The sequence below is a fragment of the Castor canadensis genome, chromosome X (assembly GCF_047511655.1).
Source record: "Castor canadensis chromosome X, mCasCan1.hap1v2, whole genome shotgun sequence".
In the NCBI taxonomy this organism is placed as follows: Eukaryota; Metazoa; Chordata; class Mammalia; order Rodentia; family Castoridae; genus Castor; species Castor canadensis.
In genome coordinates, this window is record NC_133405.1 from 46,699,564 (window position 1) to 46,714,696 (window position 15,133).

The 15,133-nt window shown below is 44.5% G+C and overlaps 1 protein-coding gene across 4 annotated transcripts in view; it reads right to left on the bottom strand.

The window, feature by feature from the left end:
* Window positions 1-15,133, bottom strand: part of Frmpd3 (FERM and PDZ domain containing 3) — a 133,763-nt gene that overhangs the window by 29,552 nt on the left and 89,078 nt on the right. For all 4 annotated transcript variants that reach the window (XM_074062644.1, XM_074062646.1, XM_074062643.1 and 1 more), the window contains 5 exons: window positions 10,828-10,935; window positions 7,928-8,059; window positions 6,125-6,244; window positions 611-747; window positions 162-288 (listed from right to left, as the gene is read on the bottom strand). In XM_074062644.1, coding sequence (XP_073918745.1) covers window positions 162-288; window positions 611-747; window positions 6,125-6,244; window positions 7,928-8,059; window positions 10,828-10,932 — 621 coding nt within the window. In that variant the 5' untranslated portion in view covers window positions 10,933-10,935. The remainder of the gene's footprint in view (window positions 1-161; window positions 289-610; window positions 748-6,124; window positions 6,245-7,927; window positions 8,060-10,827; window positions 10,936-15,133) is intronic.

The window sequence follows — 15,133 nt, forward strand, 5'->3', positions numbered from 1 at the left end:
CTCAGGGTTGGGGCAAACTCTTTTTCCATAACTTCCCCATATCTGGCCAAGTTGGATGTGCAACCTAAGTCAGAAAGAGTGGTAAGGATCCCCAGAGAACCACCGAGGACCCCCCTGAGGCCTCTATTGCCTGAACATGGTACCCAGTGGCCTCTGGGTACCTTGGTGCCACAAGAAGGATGTGTTTGGTGAGCCTTCAGTTGCTGAGAGAGAGACTTCCGAAGGTTCTTCTCTTTGATGCCCTGCAGGAGGGAGGGGGGAAGAAAGGGTTCCAGGCCCCATTCCTTCCTAAAAGCAGAAGAAAAGTAAGAGATTAGTGAGACAAAGTGGGACAGAGAGAGGAAGATGGTAAGACAAACTGAAGCTGAGAGGAAGAGATGGAGGAACAGAGACTGGGAGAAAAGAAAGAGGTATGGGGACAGGAGAGCACTGGCTACAGGTCCCTAGTAGAAGCTGTAACTCTAGGGCATCATGGTCTGGATGTGAGGAACTCTAATTCCAACTCCCATGACATGCATGCATTCCTGAAATGCATAACATAGCTCAACCATTGCACCTTCTCCCTACACAGCTATCTGCTTTAAGGGCCGAAGGGCCCCATACAACTCACTCCACATTCTTCAGCGAGATCTTCTGACTAGGCTGAGTGGCAGAGACAGTGATATAGATGTGGAGAGCAGCAAGTCCCAAAAGCATCTCTGGCTTGGGGTCCATCCCAAAGCGTTCCCGTATGACATCATTTCGACTCTGTGAGAGAGGGCAGTCCAAATCCATCAGTTAAAGGAGACATTCCCTCCCCACTCCCATCCACTCCTTGTATCCCAGAAAAGAATCATGGTGTCTGTAAGGCATAATACATCAAGGGAAAGAGGAAGGTGTTGCCCTTGGGGAAGAGACAACAGTGGAGCCTTGGGTCACAGAGACACTCGTTGCTTCATTCAACAGACTAAACAGCCTTCTTCTCAGTGACAGGTGACACAATGGCAAGGCACGAGTGGACAGAAAATCTAGTTCATTGCACAATCAAGACATTTTTTTCTTTCCTCCTATTACAAGAGACTGTTGGGTCTGGAGAACTAAGGCACGTGAGTGAGTATCTCATCCCCCAAGGAGAGCAATATCATTCCTGCATCCTGAGGAGTTGGAGGCCTGCATTCCTGCATCCTAAAGGACAGATACAGATCTGCCACAGGGCTGATGAGCAAAATGCTCTCAAGATTGTTTCCCCTCCCTCAATAAAGGTGAAAACCAAACCAGTTCACCTGAGAAAGCCTGCGAATCCATGGCCAATAAGAAAAACCCACCTAACCCAGAGTTAGAACGTCCATAAAAACCCCAGCCTTCACCTGTGCAGGGAGCTACCGGCTTCCGGGCTCTGCTGTGCTTCTCTAGCTGTAGCCTTTCCTTTCTCTCTAATAAATCCTACTTTATATACGAGCTTTGGCTCATCATTCAGCTGCCTCACGAGCCAGTTCCCTGGCCTGTGAAGTCAAGGACCCTCGACACCGGCACGTAGCAAGACCCTCCCACCTTTTTGGGGGGATCTATACTCACCCCCCCAGTCATACAAGACTCTTCTACTAGTTCATATAGGAGCAAAGAAAGAGAGACACTAAGAGGGACCCTCCACAGGGCTCTGGCTTAGAAGCTCAGAGTGAAAGATGGATTGCAGGGATGGGACAGACATTCTGTTCATTGGGATCTGAAGGACAAAAACAATGATGAGTTGATCTTCCCTATGCTGTCCTGGGGGTGGGGTTTCCTGGGACTGGTAGCCAAGTGTATGGCTATAGCCTCCAAACTCTAAAGGCCAGTGCCCCAGCTGTGAATGAGTTCACCTTGGTTAGAACAGTTGTTCGTTTAGTTTAGGTGGAAACAGATGGGCTAAGGGACTAGAGAGGCACAGTGGTATCACCTATAGCATAGGAGTGAAGAGAAAAGGAATACTTCATCAGTGATCATTTATTAGGAAATCCAATGGAATCTATAAAAAGCTACTAGAACTAAGAAGTGAGTTGAGCAAGGTTGCAGGACCTAAGATTAACACACAAAAATTGTATTTCTATATTATAATAACAAACAATTGGAAATTGAAATTAAAACTCAAAATAATTTATAACAGCATCAAAAATATGAAATAGTTGGACTAAATCTGGAAAAATGTGAAAGACCTGTGTACTGGAAATTACAAAACACTGCTGAGAAAAATTAGAGCAGACCTAAATCAATATAGAAATACTGTGTTTAGGTCTGGTGGAGTGGCTCAAGTGGAAGAGTGCCTGCCTAGCAAGCAAGAGGTCCTGAATTCAAACCCCAGTACAGCCAAAAAAAGAAAAAGAGAGAGAGAGAGGGAGAGAGAGAGAGAGAGAGAGAGAGAGAGAGAGAGAAATACTGTGTTCATGGTTAGAAGATTCAATATTGTTAGGATGTCAATTCTCTCCAAATCGATCTATAGATTCAACATAATTCCAATCCAAATCATGTAAGATTTTTAGTAGAAACTGACAAATTGATTCTAAAATTTATATGAAAATGCAAAAGACCCAGAATAGTCAAAATAATTTTGAAAAAGACAAACAAAGTTGGAGGACAAATACTACTTGATTGCAAGACTTACTATGAAACTATAGCAATCAAAAGAGTATGATGCTAGCATAAGAACAATGGAACAGAATGGACTTCAGAAATATATCCACAAATATATAGATATTTGTACTGATATTTTGGGGGTTTGTACTGTTGAACTCAGTGCCTTGTGCTTGCCAGGTGCTCCACCACTTGAGCCAGAGATTTTTTGTGAGACAGAGTCTCTCTGTGTGGACTACAATGGCCTGAAACTCACTATGCAGCCCAGGTTGGCCTTGAACTCACAATCTTCCTGCTTAAGCCTCCCCAGTGCTGGGATCACAGGCATGTACCACCACATATGGCTTTAGCCAACTGATTTTTTGACAAAGATGTAAAGACAAGTCAGTGGACAAAGGAGAGTCTTTTCAACAAACTGGATATCCAGATGCCAATATGCACACACAAGCATACACATGTGTGGATAGCTCCCCCCACCCTTTGATGGACACATGGTACCACATATGAAAGTCAACTCAAAATAGATCATAGACCTAAATTTAAAACCTAAAATGGCTGGTGGTGTGGCTCAAGTGGTACAGTGCCTGCCTAGCAAGCCCAAGGCTCTGAGTTCAAACCTGAGTACTACCAAAAAAAAAAAAAGAAAGATAAAAATAGAGCATCTTTGTGACCTTGAGTTAGACATATATTTCTTAGATAGGACACCAGAAACACTGTCCATAAAAGAACAAAATAACAAACTAGACTTCATCAAAATTCAAACATCTGTTCTGTGAAAGACACTGTTTAGAGACTGAAAAGGCAAGCCACAGACTGGGAGAAAATAACTGCAAATAACATAAATAACATATCTGACAAATGACTTGTTTCCAGAATATATAAAGAACTCTCCAAACTTGATAATCAGAAAACAACCCAATAAAAAAGCAGGCAAATGATTTGAAAAGACATTTCACCAAAGATGATGCACAACAGCAAATAAACACATGACAAGTTATTCAACATCATTATTCATTAGGGAAATGCAAACGGAAATCATAATGAGATGCTACTACTCATTATTAGAATAACTAAAGTAAAAAATATTGACAATATCTAGTGTTGACAGGGATGTGGAGAAACTGGAACTCTAATAATGACTGGTAGGAATGTAAGAGGGTACAACCACTTTGGAAAATAGCATGGGAGCTTCTTTTAAAAATTAAATAAAAACAGTGGAGCTTGGTGGCACATACCTGTAATCCCAGCACTTGGGAGGCAAGAGGATCACGAGGTCAAGACTATCCTGAGCTACAAAGCAAGTTCCAGGCTAGACCCTACCTCCCTTCCCGCAAAACAAGAAAACAAACAAATAAAAAACTAAAGAAAAAATAGATGCCCTGTATTGTCAAACCATTCCATTACTAGGTATTTACTCCACGAGAAAAGAAAGCATGTGTGCATACAAAGACTTGAACATGAATATTCATCGAAGTTTTATTCATAATAAATGAATAAAAATGATGTCACACCATCAACAGGTGTGACAAATTCTAGCACACCAGTACTATGGAATACTCCTCAACAACAAAAATAAATGACCTATTGATATATGCAATAACATGGATGGATCTCAAAATCATGCTAAGCAAAATAAACTGGATCAAAATAAAGTACACATACCATATGATTTAATTTATATAAACTCTAGAAAATGAGAAGTAATCTATAGTGACAGAAAACAGGCCAGAGGTCTGGTGCCTGAGGGGACGAATTGATAAAGGATCTTGAGGAAACTTTCAGGAATATTGGACATGTTCAATATTTTGAGTATGGTGATGGCTTTGTGTGTGTGTGTGTGTCTGAGAGAGAGAGAGAATTTATTAGAGTATGCAGTTTGTTGTGTGTCAATTAGAATCCAATAAAACTGAAGTGTAAGAAAGAAGAAATATGGCTAAAGTCCATACCATCACAAAGAGGAGAAACAGGCTAAATATGGTCTTGTGATCAAATTATGAAATAATAGAACCAAGGCAATCCTCAGAAGCTTGAATGAAGAAATTCAAGGCACATAAAATGAGAATTAATTAAATTTCTAAAATTCATAGAGCAATCACACAACTCATTCCCCCCTAGAGGGTTGGCAAAGGAACTTGAAGCTGAGAAATGTTCCTAACATTTTAGGTTGTCAGAAAGGGCCTTTCTAGGACAACCACGATGTCTCATAGCACATTCCCAGGTGTCACCACAGAGATGGATGAAGTTTGAAGTTTTTTTCTCTCATCAAAGGCTGTGTATGTCCTGTGAGCACCTAAAACTCAACATGTTCCCAAATGAACTTATTGTGTCCCCAGACCCATTCCACTGCCCTTATTCCCTAATTTGAGGTATGACACCATCTCCACCAGACACTCATCAAGTCAGTGTATTGATCTGTCTTTTAAGTCTCCCTTGAATCACTCCAGATCCCTCCATCACAGTCCTGATTCTGGTCCTTCTCATTCTCCTCAAGCTAACAGCCATAGATTTCTGGCAGATGTATTTCCTTAGCACTGTGTAATCTTTTGAAGTTGCTTATCTGACCAGGCTATTCTTTCTTCATTTCTGTGTCCTCACTCTCCAGTAGAATTTCTTTACTTTGCTTCTACATTAGAATCACCTGAGGAATTTAAGAAATACCACTGTTTTGGCTCACCTTCCAGATTTTGATTAAGTCAATCTTGAATGGTCAGAGCATTTTTTCCATAGCTAAGTGTTAATTCTAATGTATGGCTAGGGCTACGAACCACTTTCCTAAAGCAGTGATTCCCAAGGCTTTTGGGTATCAGAATCCCATGGAGGGTTGTTAAAACAGATCACTAAGATCCACCTCCAGGGTTTCTGATTCAATAGGAATGGGCTAGGGCACAAGAATGTGCATCTCTAACAAGTTCTTAATTGGTGCTGACGCTGCTGGTTCAGGGAGCACACTCCCAGAATACTGCCCAACCTCCGTCATAAAGCCTATGCTAGCCATTGCCTACCAAGCCCTTCACCACCTGCTTCCTGCATCTCCACCTTCATTTCCTTTTGTTCCTTACATCACATCCTATACTGCGGCTGTAATAAATCACTAGCAATTCTCTCATCATGCCATGCTGTTTGATGTCATCCTGCCTTTGTAAATGCAAGTGCTCAGTAAATGTTTCTGGGTGGAGTGAATTGGAAATCAGTTTCTTATTGTATCTAGGTATCAGAGGTTGAGACCTCCTGAAACTTAAAACGGTTTGTTAAATTTTGGGATCCTGTGAAGGTACCAGAGTCACTGGGGTTGCTTGATCCTAAAAACAGATGAGCTCTGTGTGGACACATAGACAGGACTTTGAGCCACAGTCAGCTCATGTCACCAGGCCAATCAACTTGGTCATGGACTACAATGGTAGCAGAAAAAGAAAGGACCTTCAGAGCTAACTGGAGGTTGAAATAACTTACATAGCGACTTCATTGTGATGGCAGAACAGCCTGACTGCTTGTTTGTCCACTGGTGTGTCTGTTTTTGTTTCCCCAAGCCAGACTCTACCTGGATGTATAGGTACTCAAAAGCAGCAGGATCCCGACGCAGCAGCTCCACGGGGTCTTTGGGAAAGAAGCTTATTCGGAAGAGGCATTTCATTCCGTGATAGTGTGTCCGCTGTACCACCTGAACCCCAGGGGTGAGAGGAGGGGGAAAGAGATCTAGAATCAATGCCTGGGGTGGTGGGCAGTCAGCTTGATGGCTCCTTAAAAGGGTGCTTAGAGCACAGCTAGGCCGTTGTTTCCCACTGTCTCCAACCTGGCAGACAGTGGGAGACATATTTAGTAGTGCCCCCTCGTCTGACGTTTCACTTCCTCACTCAGTTACCTATTGTCAACTCTTATCCAAAACTATTAAGTGGAAAATTCCAGAAACAAGCAATTCATGAGTTTTAAGTAACTTTTATTATGGTATTATGGCATTTTATTATGGTATATTTTATAGTTATACTATTTTACTATTAGTTAATGTTGTTAATCTCTTCCTGTGCCTAATTTGTAAATGAGACGTTGTCATAGGTGTGCATGTATGTATAGAAAAAAAAACAGTACATACAGGGTTGGGTGCTATCAGTGGTTTCAGCATCCACTGGGGTGGGAGTCTTGGAAAGTATCCCTGGATGATAGTGGGGTCTAAGTGCTAAGACAGTAGGTGGGAGAAGAGGCTCCTGGGAACTTCTCACACTCTTTTCTTGCTATGGGGCTCATGTCTGTACTTTGCAGAGGGGCTCAGCCTCAAGCAGAGCAAGCTGCTGATTAGAGGCCAAATCAGACTGAAAACCCCACGTGGAGGTATCGATAATACTGTTAACTGTGGAAGCCAGGGGTAGGCAATAGGGCTTACTATACCATACTTCCTCTATTTTTGTATTATGTTTCAAATTTTTTCATAATAAAAAGTTTAAAATTTCATTTGGAGTAAGAGACCAATTGGATTTGCAGGACTCTTTGGTAGCTAAAGAGTGCTTAAGCCTCCCTCCAAGTAGGATACCCATATCCTTTCCTTCTTCACCTGGAAATCTCTGGATTGCATTTAGCTGAGAGTAGAACTTGAAAAACCTTTCTTTCCAACAATCCCTTCATCCTTTTTGTGTCTGATATTTTTTTCAGACAAGGCTTCACTCTGTAACCCAGGCTAGCCTGGAACTCAAAAAATCCTGCCTTAGTCTCCCTGTGGCACACCCATCTTGATTTTGGCTTTTGTTTGGCTTCCATATAAACTCTAAAAGGGTATTTCTTCCCAGTTGTCCCTCTCCAGCTCTTCTCACCCTACCTGGGAATACCAGCTGGCTCTGCTGAAGAGTCACATCTCTGTGACTCTTCTTGGTGCTTCACCATTGGTGAAATCCCATTCAGCAATCCTGGATCTCCCCAGCCTTCTCCCACATGTTGTGGGCTGGGAAGAGCAGTTTTTCCTCCTCTACCTTGGAAGCCTGTCAGATGACCTACTGCCTAATCTTGGCCCTACTCAACTCATTCCCAGCTCTTACTTGATTCCATTCCCCGACCTTTCCACATCACAGCCTTCATCCAAGCAAGTTTCTTCTCAGGAAGCTGAAAAGTCAGGTGGGTGGGGTTTCCAGGAAACAGGAGAGTTGCTATTAGAGATCTTCATGCCTTCCTTAGGTCATGAAGGGCATTACCAAAGGCCCTCTGGAGATGGGTAGTAACAACCTCAGCTAAACAATGTGACTTTTGGGAGCTGGCTGAGCATATAATTATGAATTTTCCAGACAGGGAGTGCCTTGGGTACTTTTCTCTAGTACAGGCCACATGCAAGCTACCAAATCAGGCTAAAGGAGTGACTTACATAAGCCAGGGGCTGCTTGTCCTGGAGAAGCAGGAACCTGTGATTCTGTTCTGGCCCAGCATACTCAAGGACAAGGGCAAAGTGTTCAATATACCTCAGTGAGAGACGGTCTTGTAAAGTCACCATCACATCCTGTGAAAGAAAAAGAGCCTTGAGAGGGGAGATCTGTTCTTGCTCTAAGTTACTCCAAGTACCAAACATGTGAGGGGGAAATTGACAAGCAAGCACAATAGTCCTACAGAGAAGGCTAAGGCACTCGTTTTCATGGTGGCCCACACCCTGTGCCCTAGGATGAGAAAAGAGAACCATGACTGCTGCCCAGAGGCCAGGGCCCTGGGGAACACCAAAAGTCCAGGAGGTGGACGTGTGTGTCCCTCAATTTCCCCTGGCCAGATATATGACAGAAGAAGTTTATGTCTTTCTCTCTCTCCCTCTCTCCTTCCACCAGACAAATGATTTCCTGTGTGCTTACTGTGTTGCTTCTTCCTTCACAGTCAGAATGCCCACTCTGGTTTGTCTGTCAACCCTTTACTTAGGAAGTAACAAAAGCAAAAGCTATATACATTTCTGTGATTAAAAAGTAGACTATTTCTGGATTCATAATCTAAATCAAATGACTTGAGTTACTTGCAAAATGTTCATTTTTGGCCATAGCTGGCTTTTATAGATGATCAATTTAGTAACTTGAAAAATGTGTCCACGCAGAGGAATCATGTCACGTGTCTGCTGTACAGTCATAAATCTGACAACTTCTGGGCTCCGTCTGCTCTGCTGCCCTACTTTTAATACTAGGGCGTCTAGAAACATATTGGTGGAGGCTGCCCAAATGTCAGTTTTGAGACTTCTGCCATCTATTTGTTGTGACTTTGGCATACACGCTGGGCTTCAGTGTATGCATTTGTGCAGTCAGCATCTCTCAATCTACAAAGGATGCAAAGAAGCAGACTTGTGGACTCAGAGCCCCTTGACAGCCAGGGCTGCCGAACAAGCCCCTCAATGAACACTGAGATGTTCAGCTATTCAAATGGCAGGCTGGAAAGTGCTGGGTACTTGAGAGGATGTCTTTGTGTTATTCAAGTACTCATAGAGGTGCCTGTGTTGGCCCTGGCAGGGACAGATGAGATTTTCTTTGCAGTTCAGCTGCACTGGGATTGCAGACAGCCAAGCCAGTGATTGCCAACTGGTGTTACAAGTGTAACGGCCCCTGTGCCAGGCTGTCAATTCACCCAGGTACCTCTCTGGGACAAGTGGCTTGGCAGCCTGTCAAAGTTCCAATGAATAGCCAATGCACCCTTCTTGAAGTCAGAGTGAGATCACAAGTGAGGGAAACAAGGACTGGGGCATGACTCAAGAAGTAGAATGCTTGTCTAGCAAGTGCGAGGCCCTGAGTTCAAATCCCAGTAAGGCAAAAAAAAATTAAATAAAAAGTTAAAAGTGATGGGAATGCTGCTGCCCTGGAAAGCTGGGGCTACATGGAAGCCACTATGGCAGAGATGATGAGACATGGGAGAACACTCAGAGAACCTTCTAAGGGGAAAGAGAGGGTGGTAAATGCTCCTGTGTGCAGTCAGAATCTATGATGGGCATAGCAACCCATGAAGAAACATCAAGGAACATTCTGATGGAAAGAGATATCCATGACTGGAGGAGGGACATTTGGATATCCCCTGGGTGGCCTAGTTCTGTTTCAATGTCCTTTCCCATAGCCCAAGACCCTAAATCAATAACCAAGAACCCATTCCATGGCCTCCTAAAGATTGCATTTTGGCCCTAGTCCCCCAGGGGGGAACCTACCTAGGCCTAAGCCTTCCAAGGCAATTCTTGGTTCAATCAACATGGTTTAGGTACAGCATATTACAATCAGGTGCTAGCAGAACTACAGACAAGACAATTCATCATTTAGAGTCTGTCCTAGAACACAGCATCTCTGACCTGGAGACACTAAATGCCAATAGCATGACATATCACTGGGATGACCCCTAACACCCTCAAATATTTCTAGATGCTCCCTAGGAGTGTGCAGGGTTGATCATGGAGGAAAAGCACTAGCCAGGCCTACTCTCTCTATGTATCAGATAACTCCTTTTAGCAAAAGTTTCCTGACCCAGGGGTTTCTTTACTGATAGAGTCAATCTGGCCTCAGTGTGGGAAGCACAGGACACCTGTGGGTCAAGGTAGGTTTTCTGGGTCGCATTGGTTGCATAAGAATCTTCATTGTGGTGATGATACTTGCTTTCTTGAGAGAGTCCAGAAGAATCAGGGATGGATATTTTTGTCCCAGAGCAGAGTGAACCTGGGGGTAAACTGTATCATCTCCTCTGCTTCTCAGGACTAAGAGAGTCATTAGGACTTTTTGACACCTGGCTGAGCTGTTAAGAATCACAGTTCAGTAATTGTTCTTCCTGTGAAAAGCATAGCCAAAGGGGCTATGGCTGGAGTTTTCAAATCTTAGTTCAGTGCTTAAGAGCTGGTTGTTATTTAAAAAGCAAGGCATGGCTAAGTTAATCAATCTCCCAAGAGACTGCATTTGTTTATTTCTGTGTATAAACTTGCGGAGGTGTTATTATATCAATATAAATCACTTTTGCTTTATAAATGTCTTAATGATCTTCACACATTTTAGTTCCTAAGAATCCTGAAGGACTCATGCAACATGAACAGAAAGCAGTTAATAAGCAGATGTGCACCCCTGTGCCCACGCATATTTTAACAGCAAGTAGCGCACAGCTGGGCATGCAAATTCCCAGCAGCCTCGTGTGAGCACTGTGCATTTTTGCAGCCTTGTGGTGATGAGCATAGGATGCTTAAAGGCTACCTTTCCCCAGCAGTGAGCAACCATGTGCAATCACAGAGGAACACAGGACAAAGAGCTGACCCAGGCAAGGGGACTCTGAACGTACCTTAACAGTGGTCCGGCCATCAAATGTGAATGACTTGATCTGCCCATTTTCTAAGAAAACCTTCAGGACATTGGGAATGAGGAGGAGAGCTTCCTTCTTCATCATTTTCTAAGAAGAGGCAGGAAGAGGCCAAGGAGTGGGCTCATTCAGAAGGAGGAGGGAAGCCAGAGAGGGTGTGGAAAGGAAGAGAGAGAAGGTGAAGGACACAGAGAGCCCAAGGGATGGGAGGACAAAGAGACAGAGGAAAAGCAAATCAATAATAATGGCATATGGAGATCAAAACCAAATTCCCCAAGAAGACATTCAGTCCTATCAAAAATCCATCCTTCATTTGACATCACGGATAGAAGCTCTGCTGTGGTTCACAGCTCTGCAGTTACAAGCAGTCCTTGGCCCCTTGAGGCTACCACATACATCCTAAAGATTCCTGGAAGGACTCTCTGGAATCCACCTCACTCACCTCATCTTATCTTCTGATACCTTCTTGCCTGACAGGTGCATCACAAGGCTTTTGTTCTGCCATTCTCCCCTCTTTATGGCATCCTAAACTCTCCTCCCTATTTTTCAGTGTTGGGGACTGAGCCCAGGGCCTCACACAAGCTAGGCAAGCACTCTATTGTGGAGCTACATCCCTAGCCCTCTAGGTCCTTTTTAATGTGGCCCCTGCTACCTCTCTAGAGTCATGTCTTATCATTCCTTGTACCCTTGCCTCTTTCATGCTTCCATATCTCTGATAAGTCTTCATTACTCAGGCACTGTCTCACTTCCTGTAGGAGAACCCAGCATCTCTGACCCAGAGACACTAAATGCCTAATGGCATGAAAAATCATTTAGATGATCCCAAACACCGCCAGACATTTCTAAAAGCTCTTGGAGAGTGGGCAGTACTGACTATGATTCTAAGTTTTCCAGGATCAGAGGTATCTTTATTTATAGAGTGGTTCATATTAATTTCTCAATAAAAATTCATTTAAATAAACTCCAGTCCCTCTGCCTTTCTCCTTCCTTCCCTGGAAAACTCCTATTCATCCTTCAAAATCCTGCTGAAACATGAATTCTATAAAGCCTTGGTCCAGATCATCAGATACCATGTGTTCCTGTAGCAATTTATACGCACCTCTGTGTGTGTATCACACCCACACATGTTTTTTTTTTGACTTTTTTGTGTCAGGGTCTTGCTATGTAGGCTAGGTTGGTCTGAAGCTCACTATGTAGATCAGGTTGGCTTCAAACTCACAATTCCCATGCCTCAGCCTCCCCAGAAATGGGATTATAGATATGTACCACCATGCTTGGCAATAGTTTTGAAGAGTATTTGTCTTTCATAACCAAACAGTAAATGCAGAGCACAAAGACCACGTCTATTCATCTTTATAGTCCCAACACTTAAGAGTCCCTGACATACAGTTGGTGTTCACTAAATGGCTGCGAAAGTGAATGAGCAGAAGGTGCTTAATATATGCTTTGTTGAATGATTAGACTTATCAGGAGGGTGCAACCATTGCCCTGAGCCAACAACATCAGTTCTGTGGAACTTACAGGCTGCACAGATGGCCAGATCCCTTCATTCTATGGGCACTCACTGAGCCACTACTCCATATTCAGCATGTGCTAAGCCCCTAGAAGGGCTACAGCAAAAGTAGATGGCTCGAGTCCAGCCTCACACTCTTGTTCTGGTCACCTGGCAGGCATGCACAATATGAACTCAAACAAACCTGATGGTTAAGGTTTTCTAGATAAGGTGCATTAGATTTGAATTTTGAAGGAAATGGTAGGTGTGGATTATTAGAGAATTCAGATGAGAACAATCTGGAACAAAGCATTTAAAATGGAGCAAGTCTTCTGAGCTGGGATGTGGCTGACAGTGGTGGGGAGCCGGAGTCAAGTCTGGCTTGGGTCAAGCCAAAGTGGGAAGTGATGGGATGCAAAGGGTTGTGAGACAAGGATGTCCCCAACAACTGGGTCAGGGCAGCAGCACATGGACATGATGACCCTGCCCTCAGTCACCGCCGTGAGAGGCACATCTCCAGGCCCAGGTGGTCCCCAGACTGTTATGCCCTGGGCCTTGTCCCTTTGTCCTGGAGTCCCTAGGGTCATAACTAGCCAAATAGGGATTCACCTCTCATAGACACAACAGCACCTTGTGGGTGTGGTGCTCCATGTATGGGCCTTGGCAGCTGTGCATCCAGTGGCATCCCTGCCCTGCTGTCCCCTTGTGTCCCTAGCTACTAGTGTCCCCTGCCAAATAAACAACAAACAAACAAATAAATTAACAAATAAGTTGAAGGGAGTGCCTCTCTGGTGTTCTCTCCCTGATCCTGAGATGCCTCCCTCCTGCCAAGTCCAGAGGCCTCAGCTCCCCAGGCTGATGACGCTCAGCGGTGGCAGGTTTTATTTAGCACACTGGGTTGGACTCAGATAATTACTTAATTGATTTTGCTTAAAAATAGAGTTGGCAAGGAACGCCCATGGAATTTATTTTTGCTCTGGCTGCTTAATAAAGCCTTTGGAACACAAGGGGAAAGGGAAGGTAGGACAGTCTGGAGTCACCTGGACTCCCCAGGTCCCCATAGGCCACTATGGTTCACATTGACAGTGGTGGAGGGGTGATATTGTGTCATCAGGTAATTCCTGAGTGCAGTGAGAGTTGGAAGATTGATGTCACTCTGTCCCAGACAAGAGCCTCAAGCCATGCTTGGTGGCTTGTCCAGCCCAGAGACAGAAGTAACTAGACAGGTTCTAGCTGCTCTGGAGCATTTGCATTCTGGTTGGACTGCAGTGGGGGTTTCCTGCCTGTGGCCTAGCTGTGAGGTATGGAGAAGGAGTCATGGTGGAGGAAGGAGATGGTGGAGAAGGGAGAGTGGAAGGGAAAGGAAGTGAAGGAAGGAAAAAGGAGAGGAAGGGGGAAGGAAGGAGAAGCTCGAGAGTTCTTCACTGGTTATCCTGGCATTGATTGATTCCTCTGTAATGTGGAGTTGAGATAGGATGCACCTGTCCATACTTTCCAAGTTCAAGTCATATGTCTGAGGGGTTTTCAAGGGTTCAGGACACAAATGTCCCCTTGGTGACTTGAACCACCAGATGCACTTTGCCCTGATCTGCATGGGCTCCATCCTGCTCCCTCTCCTTTCTGCTCATCAACCTCCTTCTCTTCAACCTTTTCTTCAAGGACTGACATGTATTCCAATCACCAGCTATTCAGATAACTTTGTCAGTGGGATCCTATAGTCCTCTGGGCTTCCCAGCCTTCCTTGTACAGGGATGAAGGAGGGCATGGGCTGAGTTTGGGGACGAGAGGCAGGCAATGGAGACGGAAGACACCTGTATCTTCTGTCCCTTCTTCTGAGCAGCTCTGCCTCAGAGAACTATAGAGGGGCCTGGCATCCCACTGATTTCCCTGCTCGTTCTCAACAAGTGCAGCTATGCCTTAGTACATAAATGCTGTGGTTCCCTGACAGCCAGCCCACGGCTGCCTACAAAGCACACAAGGGCCTGTTAGCTCCAGCTCCCTTACCCCCACTGGGATATTTCTGGAGGACTCTGGCCTGGCATCCATGACTGCTGAACATACTTCTTTCTGCTCTCCACCCACTTCTTTTGATCTGCACATCTGGAGAGACAGCTCACTGCTGTAAACCCCACAAAACAGTGAGAAAGACCATGGGCTGGCCAGAGTCCCCCAGATTGGCAGTTGCACGGCATAGACTGTCAAGTCTTAGTTGCTCCTGGAGATGATGGTACCATGCAGCAGTGGACTGTCTACTGTCTGTCTGAACCACCTGTAAGTCCAATACCACCGACAGGTATCCAGGGGCAGGGAACAGGTATTTATTCTTTGTAGTGATGGGAACCCAGCAGGTGCCTAATAAAAATGTGGTGACTTAAGCAGAGTCGATTGTTTTTCCTAGGTGGCCTCACCCATCACCACAGTCTTCTTTAGCCAACCTGTGAAATTGCAGGACCACTTACATGTGAAGAGAGTTCAATTTCACTGACCACTTGTTCTCTGGATCTTCAGAAAACCATTACTTCCTTCCTGTTTCTATCAAGTAGCCAAAAGATGTTTATGGAGCCCTTGTCCTGAATATAAGCTATTGTGCTGGGAACAGAAATTTCTCTGCACCAAGAGGATCCTGAGAGAATCTACACATAGTTCTTCTCCTTCCAATTCCCAGGGCCTCTCTGGATGCCACACATTCCTCTCCACTGACAACCCATTCACTCACAGAACAGGATCCCCCAGCTCCAAATCCTTTGCAAGTCATCCACTGTGAGGAGCTCCAGAGTGTAACCCCAACAACCCAGC